Source organism: Talpa europaea, assembly GCF_964194135.1.
Source record: "Talpa europaea genome assembly, chromosome: 14".
NCBI classification, from domain to species: Eukaryota; Metazoa; Chordata; class Mammalia; order Eulipotyphla; family Talpidae; genus Talpa; species Talpa europaea.
In genome coordinates this window covers 44,996,322-45,014,998 of record NC_140082.1, presented here as the reverse complement: position 1 = coordinate 45,014,998, position 18,677 = coordinate 44,996,322, and the positions used below count along the sequence as shown (strand labels likewise).

The 18,677-nt window shown below is 39.3% G+C and overlaps 1 protein-coding gene across 10 annotated transcripts in view; it reads left to right on the top strand.

Annotated features, from left to right (window-relative positions):
• Positions 1 to 174: 174 nt before the first annotated feature.
• TTC13 (tetratricopeptide repeat domain 13) overlaps positions 175 to 18,677 on the top strand; it is a gene marked incomplete at its 5' end in the record, with an annotated part of 63,671 nt that continues 45,168 nt past the window's right edge. For 9 of the 10 annotated variants that reach the window (XM_084254173.1, XM_084254172.1, XM_084254169.1 and 6 more), the window contains 3 exons: positions 190 to 457; positions 15,587 to 15,681; positions 17,333 to 17,408. In XM_084254173.1, coding sequence (XP_084110299.1) covers positions 190 to 457; positions 15,587 to 15,681; positions 17,333 to 17,408 — 439 coding nt within the window. Of the gene's footprint in view, positions 458 to 15,586; positions 15,682 to 17,332; positions 17,409 to 18,677 lie in introns of all 10 variants that reach the window. The other variant, XM_084254165.1, reaches the window with a different exon arrangement.

Genomic DNA, 18,677 nt, shown 5'->3' with positions numbered 1-18,677 from the left:
TTGCTGGGATTTGTAGTCCCAGCCCCGGAAAGAGGGCCGAGGGTGACGGAGCTGGGACTACAACTCCCAGAAGGGACTGTCCCAGTCCTTCTCCCGCCCCTCTGGCTAAGGCCCACCTGCCCGCCGCGGGTTAAGTCTGGGAGGCCGCAGCGCGCGGCGCGGGCCGCCGCACATGCGCCTTGAGGGAAGATGGCACCTGCCGGCTGCTGCTGCTGCTACTGCTGGGGCGGAGCTGTGGCCGCTGCGGGCGCCGCGGGGCGCGTCCTGGTGCTGCTGCTGCTGGGGGTCCTGTCCCCCGGGTCGCGATCGGGCGCCCTGGCCACGGAACACTACTCGCCACTGTCTCTGCTCAAGCAGGAACTGCAGCACCGGCAGCAGCAGGAGGCCCCGGCGGGCGGTGGCGGCTGCAGCCCGCCGTCCGGGGACTGGGGGGACCAGTACTCGGCTGAGTGCGGCGGTGAGTGGGCGGTGACGGGCGGGCATCCGGGGCGCCCCGGGCCTTGGGGCCAGCGGGGCCGTGGGGGCGGCGGGCCCGGGGACCGGTGTGTGGTCACCTGGGCTTCGCCGCTGCCAGCCGCGAAGTGCAGTCCAGGTGGAGCCGGCTTCGCGAGGTGTCACACCTGGGCCGCTTCCAGCCTCTCGCACCCACGCCGCTGCGCGCCCTCCTCCTCCCTGGCCGCCGTGGGCACGGCTGTGGATGCAGAAGAGAGCTGACAACCTGCTGTCGGGGCCAGGGTGGCCTCACCGGAGTCCTAGCAACTGTTGAAAGGGTGTTGGATGGTCGAGGAGATGGCAGGTGGTCCGGAGTAGCCCCTGTTCCCGCTCTTTCCCTTGAGCAGGCCTAGGTAGTGAGGGAGGGACGGAAGGACTGGAGCATACTGAGGAGGATCAGGCCCTAGGGCGCTGCTTCTTGGGGCCCAGAGGAGAGGTGGGGATGTCCAGTCCGGCTTTGGTCTGGAAATCTTGTTTCCTGACCTTCCAGGTTGAGGTCTTGTTTTAAACAGTCTAAACATTCTATCCCTGGAAGGTAAAGGAGACAAAAGAGTATGCCCGTTTTATCTGCTTGTTGATATTTTGTCTCCAGTTGTTCAAGATTGACCTGTGATCTGTCAGGTGTCTCCCTGATTGTAAAAAGAGCCCCGCAGGCAGGCCTCGAGCCTGTGTTGGTCACAGCTGTGTGCGTATTGGAACTAGGCCAGTTCATTCATTAAGATAGGGCAAGATTGGCTTCAGTTTAACCAGTCATGACAGATGCCTCAGGGACAAAATACGTATGTGTTTTTTTGTTTGTTTTGACCTTCTTTAGTGGATCTTTTTATCTTTCAATCCCTTTCCTTTCTTCTGTCCCTAGGTGAGTTCCCTTAAGGCTTGCTGTTGAAACACACCTAATCACTAGGAGCTAAGGTGCATTTATGGCCTGGCAGCAGTGTTCTTTAGCATCTTGTACCTGGGAAGACAAAAAGTATTTTTTTGGCTGTTGGATGTTAAGATTACACATTCTGATTTCCTTCTAGCACAATCTGATTTCTCGAGGAAGACTCACTTACTGAAGTATATGTGACTTTTTTTTTATTTTCTAGTAGACCTTGGCTAATAACAGCATAAATTACATGGCCAGCATTACATAGTGGAAAAAGAATGGCTTTTACCTCTATCACTTTCTGTGACTTCAAACAAGTTAATAATCTGTCTTTGCAAAGTTGCCTCCTCTGTAATTTGAAGACACTGTTACCATTAACTAATTACAGGGTTTTTTTTTTTCTTCACAAGGGTGCTATGGGGAAAACTAGAAACAGCTAACATAAATGGAGTGCTTGTATGCCAGGTGCTGTTGTAAGAACTTTAGTTTCATTAACCTAGTCTCCTGGTTTATACCTCATCGGATGGTAGCACCTTTTCTCAGATCAGGAAATGGAGGCAGAATGAAAGTATCACTTGCCTGAGGTCCCACAGCTGTAAAGGGACAGCTGAGGTGGCAAAGCTTTGTCTTAAGCTCTGTTAATAGGTCGGAAAACACATCTGTAGTATATACTAGCATATGTGTGTAAATGTTCCTCTCCCCTGCCTTTTTGTAGTCATGTGATCTCATTGGTTGAAAGACCCAGATTCTGGACAGTGGAAAATACAAATTGATTCATATTATGAGGTCCACAGATATTATTGCTTTAGATGACTCATTTTACTCTGTGACATCAGACTTATGCCAGTGTCTAAGAGTCCTAATTTGGGCCAACTCTGACCTGTATTAAACTTTTTTCCGAGATAGGGATAAATATAGGTTTTTATAAACTAGGCATTTGGAGGAATCTTCCTATCCATCTACCCTTTCTCAGTGCCTCACATACGGAGACCATTATCTAATGTTCTGTCCTTCAAAGGATAAACACCATATAATGAAGGATGATTTACTTAAATGTTTGAACTTTCTTTTTATCTCCCCCATGTAGTACTTAATGTCTTAGTTTGGAATTAAAAATGTACTACTGCCAATGAGTGGCATGAGTCTTTCAGACAGGCTCCCCTGAGCTGTCTTGAATGTCCCAGTAGCTGCCAACAGGTGCTGACGTGACTTGGGTGCTGCTGCCTTGAGCCCCAGTAAATAATTCCCAGAGCCAACTACTTATGCTATGTGGGGCTCTCTTAGATTTACTGGCCACAGTATGTGACAAAAGCCATCTCTCATTGTGGAGACTCCAGAAATGTCTCTCATTTCTCCTTCTTTCTTTGGATGACTGGGTAGAAACTGGACCCTATGAGACCTGCTCTAGCCCCTCTCAGTCCTAGGGAGAACAGATGTAGGAGCAAATTCATGATTTATAGCTGTTTTGTAGCCTGAGAGGCTCATTCTGTATCCAGAGCCCCCATGTGATTAACACAAAGGTCTAGATAAGTGCCAGGGCCCAGAACTAATAGTTCTTCAGAATCGAACAGACTTGTCCTTACCAACTATTAATCATGTCATCACTTACTAGCTCATCCACCCACAAGCCAGCCCCTATACAGAACATGGAAACAGCAAGTATAGCCACTTTTCAAGTCTTCTCACAACTTTTGGATTCAAATGCTTGAGTTGATGTATGCTCGAGTCTACATCTGCACATCTACTGAGCTGTATATGTATCCTCTTAAGACACAACTCCCAGTGATTGCAGAACCAAAGTCTGAAGCTGGTGGCAGCCCTGCTGTCTGAATGGTGCACTGTGTGGACCACCATCAAAGGAAATCAGGCCCCCAGGGAGCAGCTCACTGAGCTGCAGCTGTATAGACCACAGCCTGGGCTTTCCCTAGGGCCTTGAGTCTCAGCCTGCACTTTCCTGTGCCACACCCCTCCCTCTGACATTTTCTTCTCCTTTACATTTTTACATCTCGCTTTTTATTTGAAAGGCGTGTTGTAATTACATAGCTCTGATCTTCCTTCTTTTTCCTGTGGTGGAAATAATCTTACTCTTTTAAAAATATATAATGTACATATTTTTGAAACAAAAATAAATTTTCCTTTTCCTTACTGCTTTTGCCCTGTTTTTAGCTTGGGATTATGGAAAGAAATGATGAACACAAGTTTCCCCACAATTATAGTTTATTGTTGTAAACACTATATATGTTCTTAATTAATCCTGTTGTTACTGAAATAGGTGTTGTTTTTATCCTCATTTTACCTAAGGGGAAACTGAGATAAAGAGAAGTTAAGACAGGTGTGTAGTGAAGGGTAACTTGAACCTTCACTTGAACCTGCCCTCTTGACCATGTGTGTGTTATCTCCCCATTAATATTTGCACAGTTTATTAGTAATATTAATGATAAAGTCCTAAACCCTTAAATTTGTTGAAAGTGATATTCTTAACTTTTAGAATTTTATATTTACATGTATGCAAGGATGCTTCACTGAACCTAATATTTTGAACTTGAACTACAGAGGATCTATTCTTTTTCTGAAAAGCCATTTGTGTGCTTATTAGATGTCACTCAGTGTTTTAGACCATGGGGAAAGAGCTGGAGTAGAAGTCGGGTGGGGGGAGGCGGTTGCAGGAGAAACCAGCATAGGTTAGACTGGTGATAAAGGCTTTCAAGAATAAGAGTAATGTTTTCAAGAATAAAGAGTAATGTGGGAATGCTACTCTGAGAGGTGGCCAGGTGACCACCTTTGGCAAGGTGGTATGAGCAGAGACCTGAATAGAAAAGATTTGGAGAGATCTTAGCTGTATCTTAATTTGACACTGTAATGTTACAGATTTGGTAAATTAAGATTTAGATAAGTTATAGCCTGCCCATTGATTTAAATTTAGGACCTCGGTTCTTTCTAGCAAACCTAAACTGCGTCTCATTCTAATGTGGTCTCTGTCTGTATTAAGTAGGTTGTTATGTGCTCTTTACAGGCAGTCTAAAGTGTATTTTAACAGTTCAAACACACACATTTTTAGAATTATTTTAAAATTCTTTTTTTTCCTTCTTTGAAAATATAGTATTAATAACAACAATTGGGTTTATGAGATTTTTCCTTTTACTGCTGTCTTAGAGACTTTTTGTCTGTCTCTTAAGTCTGTACTTGATATCTTTTTGGCAGTTTGCAGATAGCTACTTTCATTAGCTGAGCACATTAGCGCTGTCCATGATTAATACCTCAGTCAAGTTCAATTATTAATTTGCACCCTGAAAGAGTATTTTTAGTTTATTGAAATTAATAACCCCAGGTGTGATTTTATTTTTCCGTAGTTCTTTGTGGATTTAAGAACATTAATGTCTGTCCTGTTAGGGAGTTGTTAACTGTCAGAAAGATATAGAAATACCTAGGAATCTTGCTCAGCAATTTTTGACAAGGTCAGTAAGACTTATGGTCATTATATATAATTTTTTCTTAATTGAGTAATCAGGCATTTAAATATATGTAGTTGATCTTAATGCACACAGCTCTTAAATCATTGCCATGCCTTCAAAGTAGAAGGCAGAAGTAGAAGAGAGAAACTTTTATAATGAGAACTATTTCTTTTTTTGTTCTGGATACAAGGAAATTGACCAAATTTTATGCTGGAGTAACACCTTTTCCCCTAGTGTTTGTTACATATATTTTTCTGGCAAACCTCTACTGATCTTTTTTTTAAGGCATCCATGAATAATTTGCCAGTGTTAAGTATCTTGCTTATTTTGATCATAGAGATGGAGGCATGGAGTGATAATGATAGCCATGTATTATTTCCTTTCAGTTCTGGCTAATCTGGATCTTTTGCTAACTGAATAGCATCTCTTAGAAAGTTCTCGGGTTCAGAATTCACATATTGTAGCATGAGCTCCATGAAGATGATAGTTTTTGGCATTTGCATATTCAATAGCTTTTTAATATAGCTATATTGACTTTAGAATTACATTTATTTCTTGGGCCTCCCTGGTGGCACAGGGGTTAAAATCTCAGCACTATCAAGGTATCGAGCCCCAGCCAGGGAGCTAACCCACATGGCACAGCCGACCTCTCCTGTTTCACCTGCTGCTCCTGGTAGCAGTGTATTTCAGTAGATCTGCCTGTTCTGCTTCCCACTCTGTCTCTAGTGAATTCTTTCATCCCCTGCACCTCTGATCTACACCCCAGTTCTTGTATGTATAAATAAATCTTTTTAAAAAAGAATTACACTTATTTCTTAAAAGCTATGTACTGGTACTAGTGTTCAACTTTGAGTAATAGGGTTAATTTTTTTACTCTCTTGGTGAGGGCAAAAGATACATGACCTGGGTGTTAGAATCTACTCTGCATGAGCCATGACTGCATGAAGTGACAGAGTTCATTCTGTATAAAGATCACTTGGTATCAGTATGCATTGGTAAATTGTTGGTCAGCTGACCAACTTTTAAAACTTCCCCCCTTTCACACCATGACATTTTAAATAGGACATCTTGTTTACTTGTTTGGGTGTGTCTTGCATGTAGAATAAATTAAGAAATGATTAAAGCAGAGTTTTAATGTTTTCACTTTGGGTGAATGAATTTTCCTTTTGTTATCTTTTTATTGCAATATGACATATATGCAGAGATATGCATGTATCATAAGTATGTATCTTGATAAATTTTCACAAGCAACGTATGAAACCTAAAAGGGCTCCTAATCAATAACTGATATCTCTTTTTTTTTAAAGATTTATTTATTTATGCATATAAGAACTGGGATACCTGCCAGAGGTGTGGGTGGTGAGAGGATTCACCAGAGACAGAGTGGGGAGCAGAACAGGCAGATCTACTGAAATACACTGCTGAGGGGAGCAGCGGGTGAGGCAGGAGAGGTCTCCTGTGCCATGTGGGTAGCTCCCTGGCCAGCTGGGTATCGAGCTCATGCTGCAGAGGCTGCGGATAGCTTCACAGTGCTGTGCTTAACCCCTTGCGCCACCAGGGAAGCCCAATAACTGATATCTCTTTTTAAACTTCAGAATAAAGTTTCATTCTGTGTCACCCTACTTTCATTTGGAAATATTTGGTCTGGTTTTAGTTTTGATTCAAGAACCAGCACTGTGCAATGGGCCTACTCTGCTTAGGGGCTGGTGTTCTTTACTTAGACCTTCAGGATGTTGACATTGGAAGGTCTAGCCTGTATTGGTCTAGCCTGCTCAGCATCTCTTTTACACAGAAGACCAGTAGGCTTCTCTTGAAAATTTTTCCTGCTTGTGTTTGGTATGTTCGAAGTGACTCCATTCTCATGCCACTGATAATTTCACATCAGTGCCCGGATGTTTTAACTCCCCCAGTAGTGGGTATTTGACAGTATGTATGAGTTTATGAGAAGCTCTTCAGCTTTTAAAAGTACATGTTCCATTTTGAGCATTTGATGCATCTTCAATCCGGCCTCTGTGGGTAAGGCCGCTGCCCAGTCTGTTGCTAAGGCACACTTTTCTGTTTGTGGATAATTTGTTTCTGGACCACTTTTTTCATTTGTGTGGCTGACCAACTCCTTTCAGTTTTCATCATTCTTTACATGTGTTCATGCTTTTATGTGGGTTAATACAGCTTTGACTAGATCACATTCATGCTTTATTAAAAAGCCATTCTGTCTCTAAAAGCTGGTTTTTGCAGATTCTTTTTCTAAAGGAGTAACTAGATGTTGACTTTATAGTCTAATTCTCATTGGGAAGCCTCTATTTTCAAGTTGTTTTATGATAATTTTTAAATGTCAGGTACCAAAGAATATATTTTCTTAGAATTAAAATATTTATTTTTAAGATTTATTTTTTATGCATACAAGAGCTGGGGTACAGGCCAGAGATGCGGGGGGAGGGGGTGAGAGGTTTCACCAGAGACAGAGCGGGGAGCAGAACAGGCAGATTGACTGAAGTATACTGCTGAGGGGAGCAGCGGGCGAGTCAGGAGATATCTACCTCGCCATGTGGGTTGCTCCCTGGCTGTCTGGCTGTCGAACTCATGCTGCAGAGGCTGCGGATTGCTTCACAGTGCTGTGCTTAACCCCCTGTGCCACCAGGGAGGCCCTTCTTAGAATTAAAATAAATAAATAATTCAGAGGAAAGTTTTCCCTCTTATTTTCCTGTTATTCTAAAAGAAATATACCTCTTGGGACCATCCAGTGGTACGGTAAACTGCCCTCAACAGTGGTAGTCGTACAAATGCAGAGATTGGTAAAGGCAAAAGGCACTACACTTGATGGCTGCATAGCAGCTACTTGGCCTCAAGTTGCTGTCTGCTCTTCCCAGATACCCTATACCTAGGATAAAAAATTTTCAATACATATTGGGCACCTGATTTCCAAATTCTAGCCTGTTCATGGGGAAAAGCCCATTTATCCTTGTTTTCGGGTGACAGGCATACTAGCCATATAACTGGAGCAAGGTGGTTGGGTGATGAGTATGACCAGGCTGCTCTTGAATTCCTTATAAAAATTGTTCCTTTGGAGGTTCCTTTGCAAACTTTTATTTGGTTTTCACTTTCAGAATGAATGTGAGACAAATATGTCCACTTCCAGTGCCACCTCCTCTTTTCACTTGGAGGCAGTAGCCTCCCTCCTCTTATATGGCTGGGAAAGAAGCAATTGAAGAGAACTTTCATGCACCTCCCCCACACCCCCATCCTAACTGTCAGCCTGCCTGCAGCTGTACTGATAGCCTTTGGTCCTGTTGTGGTGAGTTGTCTGTGCTCCTTATGCAAGGGACTCCATTCTCTCTTGTCTTCCATCAGCACATTAATGGTTGTAAGAGCGCCCGTCTTTATAAAACAAGCAACAAAGACAGGACCACATGTCCTTCCAGCCACACCTCATTTTTCTACTTCCTTTTGCAGCCCAGTTCCTGAAAGGAGATATTTATATTCATTGTCTCCATGTCTCCACTTCTCTTTTGAACCCTGTCAGCTTCTCATCACTTCATCAAAATTGCTCTTCTTAAAGTGAGCCTCATGAGGGGTTTAAGAGGGGAGGAGAGAAGTTTGGTCACATTGCTGTATTTAAAGTTTATTATAAGGACCAAGCTGTGGCAGAGTGAGCAGTGACAAATGGACCAGGGACCTTTGTTGATTTGTCCTGCAGCACAGTTGTGGCAAGTATTGTCTTTGCTATTTCTTTATTTTAATGACCCAAAACATGTCCTTTAATGTTGGGCTTATTTCCCTATGTGTACAATGAGTCTAAGGTATACTCTGCCTATCTCAGAAGATAGAGACCAGAAGAAGTAATGTTTGTTAAAGCATTTTTAAAGCTGTATAGTACTTTGATGACCAAAATAAACTTAGGAAGCTCAAGAACCTCCCTGCCCCGCTAGCAATTTTAGCCTATATGTATACTGACATTTAACAATCAATTTTCTGTGAACTGTGGGCATTATACCTTTCCCATTATATTAATCCTGTGAAGCATATATGAGGGCATTTGGTGGTAATTATTCCTATTTTACAAATGAGAAAACTGAGGCTAAAAGATATTGATGAACTTGGCACACAGTTAAACAGCCAGTTAGGCATCTGATCTGAATCAGTCTGGCTCATGACCTGTGCTCTGATCCACTCTATTTATTACTTTGCTTCCAAACTAATTATATTTGAAATCAGGAACAAGTAGAATTAAATGTAAGGGCTGGTTCATTGAAATTACTGATAAAGTTTAGAAAATTATCTAGCAAGACTAATGAAGAAAAAAGAGAAGAAACAAATATTTGACTTAAGGTGTGAGGGGGTATAATGAAAAATTAAAATCATTATAATCATTCTGTGTATAGCTTTATGGCAAAGATGGAGAACAGTTCAAAGAAATGGGTAGTTCTTTAGAAAAAGGTGAATTACCAACTGGAGCACCCCTTGCCCTCCCTTTAAATATCTTGTCTCCACCAGGGTCAGCTCTTTCCTTCTCATTAAATTCTAGCTTCCTACATTTTCTTAGCGATCCAGCCCACATTCCCTGCTTTATCATCCACCATAAGTTAATGATTATCAAAGTCATGTGTAGCTCTTATCTTTCTCTGGAACTTCCTAACTACAAACAAGACATTGACAATTTTGAGTCTTAATGAGCAAGTGACTTAAGCCCAAGGTTCACCCTCCACTTCCTATTAAAACCTTTCTCTCTCTTAAGCTTCCATTGTAATTCAGTCCTTTTTTTCCTACCTGCACAAATTAAACGATGGTGCCTTTTTCCTGTTTTCATTCCTAATCTTTTTCAAAACTCTGTCTTTCTTGTTTAACCTCATGTACCTCTTTAGACTATGACCCTCCATTTCAACCCAGTGGCCTCTCCCTTTGTTTGGACTTTTCCCATTTTTTAACTGACTACAGTCTCTCACTTGGCCTTCTCTCCTCAAACAGCTGTTGGTGATCTTTTTTCCTGCTTAAGGCTTTGCGGCTTCCTAGTATTAAAGGAGAAAGGGAATAAATGAACTGGAGATTAACTCTGAGAAACAAGAAGAGGCAAGAAGGGCACTTGGAAGGACTAAATAGAACAAAGCCAGAACAAATGGATTAGAAACAGAACAATAGAATTCATAAATAGTTCTAAGGGCTAGTTAAAAAAAAACAAAAAATATAAACAAACTAACATATAAATAGGACAGCAAATGTAAATGTACGTTAGAAATCAGGATATGTGCAGTTATAGAAGTGCTTAGGGTTAAGAGACAACTGTAGAAATCTCTGCTAATAAGATTAAAAATCTGAAGTAATAAAGAAATGTCTGGCAAAATCATAATAAGAAAAAGATGACATTTTGTAATATGCTTTCTGCAGTAATCACTGTTAGTTTTACTTTTATGAGTTAAGCAAGGAGGAAAACAGAATTTTCTTATTTTCATGGAAATCTATACCATTTAAATACAACTGATTGGATTATTGTAAAATATTTGAAGCCATTGTACACGAGATGTTTTTAGACTGAAGGGTAAATTTAACCCTTTCTAGACAATTCTAGTTAACAACTCCTATTCTAGTTAACAAGCAATTTTCCTATCACAGACCTTACCAAATCAGTGAAAAGTGCTATTACCAGAATCTAACACAGTTTGGGGTGGCGGGAATAGAAAGGTGTGAGAGTTATAAAAATCCAAGTAAAATATTAGTAAACTGAAGCCAGGAAGCAATTAAAAGAATAAAACAAACAAACAAACAAATAAATAAATAAAAGAAAATGGACAAATTCCATCAGCCATGAATTTCGGTGATATATACCAGAGACATGTAAATAATCTTAAATTGCAAAGAACCTCAAAAACCAGGTTCTTGAGGATGATTTAGGACTTGTTCTTCCCTCTGCCATTAGGACACAAACTATTATATATATCCAGAGGTTAAGTTGACTTGGAGAAGGGGATATGGAAAAAAACCTTGCAAGACTCTGGAAGTACTTCAAGAAATTATGTTAGTCTGACAGTTACTTGACTTGGTAGTCTAAATTTTTCCACTGCCTAGTAAAATGGGAAAAATTGAGAGCAACATAAGATTACAGAAAATAAAGAATCCATATTTTAATGCAAAAAAAAAAAAAAAGAATTACCTGCCTCAATCAATTAAAATTTATTCTATAAGTACAAAGGTGGTTCAACCTTTAAAAAAATTTAATTACCTTAGTAGGTTAAAGAAGAAGAATCAAATGATTATCTTAAAACTGCAGACTCACTTGATAAAGTTCAGCCAATTTTCCTCATTAATTTTTTTTTTTAATAAAACAAAGACTAGGAGAATACTTCTTGATAGAGTAAAACATACCACTCAACCCCTGGCCAGATAGAGCAGCTTCCTACAGAATATTTATAAATGTTAAATGAAAAATTTATCAGAAGTTGAGGAAATTTTGGGTCACTAGATGTAATATTAATGTCAGGAATAGCAGGAGTACCTTTTATCACTGTTATTAATGAATACTTTTGGGCAGGGGTAATATAAGATGCTAAATGAGAATAAATATTTCAAAAGCTTTGATAAAATCACATGCAGATGAGACAATTATCAACGGATAAATTGAGACATGAGTAACATTGTTAAGACTTCACTAATGTGGGCAGATAAACTATACAGCTCTAGCCAGTTAAGAATATGCTGTATTTCTGCCCACTCTCCTAGTCCTGCTAGCATTCTGTGGACTTCCACCTTTTAAATCCTTAACTTCCTTCAGCTCACCCTTAATCCTTTCATGTTATGAGCGAGAACTCCAAAACTGACTCCATCTCAAATGCCGCCTCTACTATTTTGCTAGAGAATGGTCACTGGCAAATTTCTGTGTTTCTCTGCCACATTTTCCTCACTGTTAAAATGGGAATTAGTAGAGTGCCTATACATCGTGACTTTATCAATATGTGCTGATGTTATTCATGCAGACAAGACCTCCCTAAGCAGGCACTTATTATGCATAGCTACTCCTTATAAGCCCTTGCTACCTTACATTTCTTTGTGTAAGTGATTACTATCCATTTCCTCCAGTGAATACAAGGCCAGTGCTCATTTCTGTTTGGATTGACCACTGAGGCTGATAGTGACTAGATGCTCAGCAAACATGTATTGAATCAATAATCAACTTTTTAAAAATTACAACAAACTTAAATGTGTAAATCCTATATAAAATTTCACCTGTTAATAAAAGACTTGAATAGACTAAATTTTGTAAGGAAGTAAATTGTTTCTCCCCTCAATCCATAATTTTAATACAATGATAATAGAAATTACAGAAGGTTTTTGTTGTTGTTGTTGTTCTGGAACCTTAACAGAAAGATTGAAACTTACCTGAAGGAAGAATGTTTATCCCAGTAGCCAAGAAATATTTGAAAAAAGGTTGATCAGGCTTTGCTTTACTAAAATATATACATTTATTGTAAGGCTACAATAATTAAAGAACTGTGATACTGAAATCTGAAGAAACCCTTACAAGGATTAGAAAGTCTTGAAATAGCACAATGCATTTTTTTTACAGAGAAGTGAAATTTTGCTTTAAAAATATTAAAAATGGTATATAAGGCCTCCCTGGTGGCACAAGGGGTTAAGACACAACCTATGAAGCAATCCACAGCCACTGCAGCGTAAGTTTGATCCCCAGCCAGGGAGCTACCCACATGGCGCAGCAGACCTCTCCTGTCTCACCCACTGCTCCCCTCAGCAGTGTACCTTGGTCCATCTGCCTGTTCTGCTCCCCACTCTGTCTCTGGTGAATCCTCTCACCTACCCTGGCCTATACCCCAGTTCTTGTATGCATAAATAAAAAAAAATATTAAAAAAATTTTAAAAAGTGGTATATAATCTCACTGTTCATTTTTTTTTAACATTTATTTATTTATGCATTCAAGAGCTCGGTTATGAGCCAGAGGTATGGGGGGTGAGTGGATTCACCAGAGACAGAGTGGGGAGCAGAACAGGCAGATCTCCTGAAATACGCTGCTGAGGGGAGCAGTGGGCAAGATAGGAGAGGTCTGCTACGCCATGTGGGTTGCTCCCTGGCCAGCCTGGGATCGAACTCTTGCTGCAGAGGCTGCGGATTGCTACATAGTGCACTTAACCCCTTGTTCCATCAGGGAGGCCCAATCTCACTAAGTTCAAATTTAAATAATATAGAAGAAATGGAATCCTCTGAGAAAGTATTTATATAGTTAAGTTAAAAAGCAGGCTACAAATCCGTGATTCTCATTCAGTTCTCACAGGTCAGTGATAATAATAGCACTAAACATTTCTTAGTTCTCCTGTGTGCCAGCAACTGTGTACCACCTGCTTTACATATATTTCCTTAGGAAATCTTACAACTACCCCGTGTAGTGGATTATGATTAGGCTTGTTTTACAAATGAAATTGAAGATTAAAGAGGCTAGGTCAGTACTCGAGAGCTAGTAAGTAGTGGCAGAGAACAGGATTTCGCACTCCAGATCTTCTGGTTTCAGTATTACTACTCTTAATTACATACACCAAAATTTTCAGCCATTCTCAATGTGTGGTGATATTCTGAATTGCTTTTATTTATTGTTCGTGATTTTTCCATATTTTCTACAATGAATATGAATTATACTCCAAAGAGTAAATGTCCATGTATAGCATTGACAGTCATTTGTCACAGTTGCTGTAGAAGTTAGATTTGAATAATCTCAAAGATTCCCTTTTTAAAGATGTGTAGAAACAGACCCAGTGATACAAGGTATTATAAAGGTGGTGTTTCAAATTGATAATTTAGGGCCTCCCCTGGTGGCGCAGGCAGTTGAGGGCAGTGCTGTGAAGCTGTCTGCAGCCTCTGCAGCGCTGGTAACCGGCTGGCTGCGAGGGTCCCATATGGCGCCGCAGACCTCTCCTGCCTCGTCTGCTGTTCCCCTTAGCAGTGTATTTCAGTCAGGCTGCCTGTTCTGTTCCCTGCTCTGTCTCTGGTGAATCCTCTCACCCTCCCGCGTGCATCTGGCCCAGTTCTTGTATAAGATAAATAAATCTTTAAAAACAAAAACAAAAACAAAAAATTGATAATTTAAGTGATACTGGGATAACCAGTTAACCATTTGGGCAATAGGTAATCGGATGACAGACTGACATTAATGACAGAATAGATTCAGATGATTTAAATATGAGCAAAGGCATTTACAAAAGAAGAGATGCCAATACACAGAAAGTTTACTCTTAGCTAGTACTATTTTCAGATTGGGAGCAATAAAAAGAATGGCAATATTGAGTGGAGGGAAATAGACCTTTTGTACACTGCTAATGGGAATGAAATTATTATTACATACTGGGATGAAAATGGAGTAACATTTGAATGGTCATAAAATCGTTTCCATCTTTGCCCCAGTAATTATGTTTTTTAGAATTTAATTGCCTAGTTGGGTATATTGCAAAAACAAAGGTCAAGGATACTTACTGAAACATATTAAAAAAAGAAAGGACATCCTAATTATCCAATGATAGAGGTCTGGTTAAATTCCATGCAATAGAATGTGATGTAGCTATTTAAAATTATACAATGCAATTTTATTGAAACTGACATGAATTGCACAAAGTAGAGGGATTATTAGAATACAATAAGACAACATATACTCAGTGCTTAGCGTGGTGCTTAGCATATGGGAAGTTCTCAAATATTAGCTTTTTTTAAAGGTTGGAGAAACATGTTATAGGTTAATATATTTCCAAAAAACCTTTCTTCAAATTAATCCTCCAAATACCTACAAACAACCATTATTGGTTCTTAATTCTCTTTTAGACTAAAGTATTTGTTTGGGTACAAGGCTTTCCCCAGTCTAATGACTGACTTTCCACCCTCATATTTTTATTTTCTAGCACCAATTCCCTTTTCTTGCCAGGACTATCTATTCATTGTCTGTTTGTATCTTGCTTCTGTGCTTTCGATATTCATTTCTGGTACCCATTCTTTTTAATTGGATCATTTTTTTCTTGCACAAATTTAGGAGTTAAATATGTGTTCTGAATTCTAGAATCTGAGTGCATATTTTTAAACATTTTATCATGATTTGACTTTGTTCTCTGTGATTTTTTTTTTTAAAGATTTATTTATTTATGTGTACAAGAGCTGGAGTACAGGCCAGAGATGCGGGGGGTGAGAGGATTCACCAGAGACAGAGTGGGGAACAGAACAGGCAGACTGACTGAAATACACTGCCGAGGGGAGCAGTGGGCAAGTCAGGAGAGATCTGCTGTGCCGTGTGGGTAGCTCCCTTGCCAACTGGGGATCGAATTTGTGCTGCAGAGGCTGCAGATTGCTTCATACTGCGGTGCTTAACCCCTTGCACACCAGGGAGGCCCTCTGTGATTTTTTTTTTTAACATGTGGTAAATGCTGCCGGATAGGATATGTCTAATAAAAGGATCTCAGCAATTCTATTAATTCATTGTGTATAGTGAGAAGGGTATTGACTAGTACTCTTTCTGCCCTGTTGTCTTTAGAACAATTCTAACCTATCTAAACCTCATTTTACCAACCTGGGAAACTTGCCTTTGATCTTTTCCAGAATGGTTGTGAGATCACTGATGAGTGTGTAATATATTTGGAAGTTAAAATATTACACAGTTGTGATGGTAGAAGATAAGATGCTCCTTTTAGTGTTTTCTAGACTCGTCTTTATTTTGGTTATATGGATCCTTAGCATTCCAATATATAGTATAGAGCCATAAATTTAAGATGAGGAGAATAACAAGGAATGTTTGCTTTTCAGAGTCATCCTTTTTGAACTTCCATGATCCAGATTGCGAACCCAAAGGAACGCCACCCTGTGACTCGTTGCTTTCCCTCAACACTGAAAAGATTCTGGTATGCATCTTCTGTCATGCCTCCTGTTTTTGTGACCTGAAGCACGATGACACTAACTCTAAATGTTGGAAGTCACCTCAGGTTATCAACTGAGAATTGGGTCTGATTTGGTTCACTGTGTATAAGATAAAGTTAGGTCATCTAGTATTTGCTCACATTGAATTATTATGACTTTTAAATTGTATGGTTGATCATTTAAGTTCCAAAGAATAAAGGGGAGCTCATAATTAACCCATATGTCTAGAAATAGTATGTATTTGAAGTATGATAGTATAATCTTATTTTCCAACCTCTGCCTGTGTGGGTATCTTTTACATAGCTCTATTTTTTTTTTTTTTTTCATCAGAACCAACTAAACTGTACAGGAGACCTTGCCATTCCAGGAATGACTATCTGACACTATGTCTGCATCCGACAATTCATGTTAGCTAGCTGCCTCTTGAAGGATCTTCTTTTTATTTATACTTAACTTTATGAAACTGAGTTATTTTTTTCAGTACCCAAAGTTAACACATTTTTTCTCCAGGCCTTTCCTTTGACAATCACGTACATATTTTTGTGTCTTTGGTTAAAAATTTTCCTTATAGGATATTCTTTCTTTTCCAGACAATGTCTGCCTTTTCATGTAAGAATTACTGAAAATAGGTAGAAAAATCAAACTAGAGAATAATCAACTGGTTTTACCTAGTGAACCAAGTACAGTTAACTTGGAATATGGAAAAACTTTTTAATTAGACTTGTCAAAACCCAGAATGTTGTGTTGTAAAGTAGTGAGTTGATTATCATTGAAAACATTTAAGTAGAAATTGAACAATCTCCACCTCAGGTAGGCAAGTGGATTCTTAGAGTGATGAGAAACTAATTTTAAACTATTCTTACTAATAGCAATTCAAGAATTTTCTACTAGTTACATTTTTCGTTTGAAATTTTGCTATCTAGTAGCCATTGGAAGAAAGCTTATAAAACTTTTTCCATAGGTTTAAAATATGGAAGTCATTCATTCTCCAGATATTTATTTAGTACCTATTATGTGCCAGTACTGATGAAGAAAATTGGTGAACTAGATAACCTCTATCCCTGTGTGCTCTTTACTCCTACAATCACTAATCAAATAATTATTCAAGTAAACATAGAAGTACAATTGTGCAAATCATACCAGATCTTACCACCATCCACAAAAGATGTCTATACATGCAGTATTGAGAATAGGAAACATGATTTTTGCTGAGGAATTTATTTGTTCATGCTATGCTTTTCCTACTCACTTCTGTTAGAGATTTTATTTCTAACATAATAAAAACTTTTAAATCAGATATGCCCTTCAGTGTACTCTTGATGTTACTTTGGAAATGATTTCTTTTTATGGGATTTCATTTCTGTCCTCTGGCCTACATCCCATTTCTTCTACACACACAAAAAAAAGAAAATATTTACTCCTGGAAAAACAGACCTGCTAATGATAAGGGGGAAAAAGCAAATAAATTATGCCACAAACTGTGCCCTGAAGTACATAAATGTTATGACTTAAAACGAATATTTTCTTCCATATAAATCAAATGTAGCTTTAATTTTTTTAAATACAGGTTTGTATTTTAAGTTTTCACTTCATTTGTGATAAGCTGAAATGTATGTTTATTTGTTTTTATTTCAGAGCCAGGCCAAGTCTATTGCAGAACAAAAAAGATTCCCGTTTGCTACTGATAATGACAGCACAAATGAAGAGTTAGGTGAGACTTGAACCAGGATATTCCTGTGGTATTTTCTAGAATTTATGCTTATATGCAGAGCAAGTTGGCAGGATGGTGAGGCAGAAAGAACACAGCCTTGAGCCTGCCAGTATGAGTGGCATTCAGCCCTTGTGAGAGTCCTCCTTGCGTGTATGTCATGAAGTAAAAGATTTGGATGGAATGATTGGTAGGGATTGTTCCACCTCTGCGTTCTAGTGGGAATTAATAATTATGCTGATGAGGTCTTATGAGCTGCTATCATTCATTTAAAGGGTATTTATATTTTGTCATCTATTATGAATAATATAGAAATGAAAACAATAGAATCATACCTACTTTAGATTTCTGTGTAATAAAATAGCTAGATTTAAATGAATTTTACTCATGATACCAGTCAGTTATTGGATTGGGTCAACAGAATATGGGTGTAGACAAATTGAATGATTTCACATCTGCAAATGGGTCATGCTGTTTGGCTTGTTCATGGTATGTTTTAAAAACAGGCTGATGTCACCAGTGTCTGTATGGTTTGGGTGTCTCCCTCCCTGCCTTGTCAGCTTCCTTTTGAAGGCGTGAAACAACATTGGGTGTGCAGGTGGACTGACTTCATATAAGCACATGCTCCCTTGAGGGGCCTTGTCACCTAAAGCACATGCAGAAAAATGTTTCTGATTTTCAAATAATCATTTTAGCCTTTCTGCAGGCATATACACTTCCCATTGAGACCAAGCTCTTCTTGTACTGACTCCTTTCCTCTTTTAGTGCAGGTAGTTAAGAATTGACCCTTTGAAAGTATGAATTACATTTTGGTGGTACTCTTTGAGTAGACATGAGACTTAATTACCTGTTAATGCATCAGATCTTGGTCTTTCCTGAAATCCTTGGATTCTGTCCAGCCACATATTTGTGTATTAAATAATTAATTAAGGACCTGATGTGTGCCAGGCTGCCTCTACATTCTAAGAACATTTCAAATGGACACTACGATAGTTTAGACCCTGAGCTGGCTTAGGATCTTTTGTATCATAGCATTTTTTCTTAGAAAAACAACTTCTATCAACATGTATGGTGCTGGGAGATGTGGAGTAGATGTGAGTAACAATTTCTGTGAGAATTCCAGCTATACAAGTTTATTCTTTTTCTTTGAACTCTGAACAACAAAATATAGATCCAGGTCTTATTTTTATTTGCGCAACATTTGGATTAGAGCTTTTTTGAAATGGCACTGCGGGGGTTTTCTCTAAAAAATGTTTACTTTTAAATGGAAAG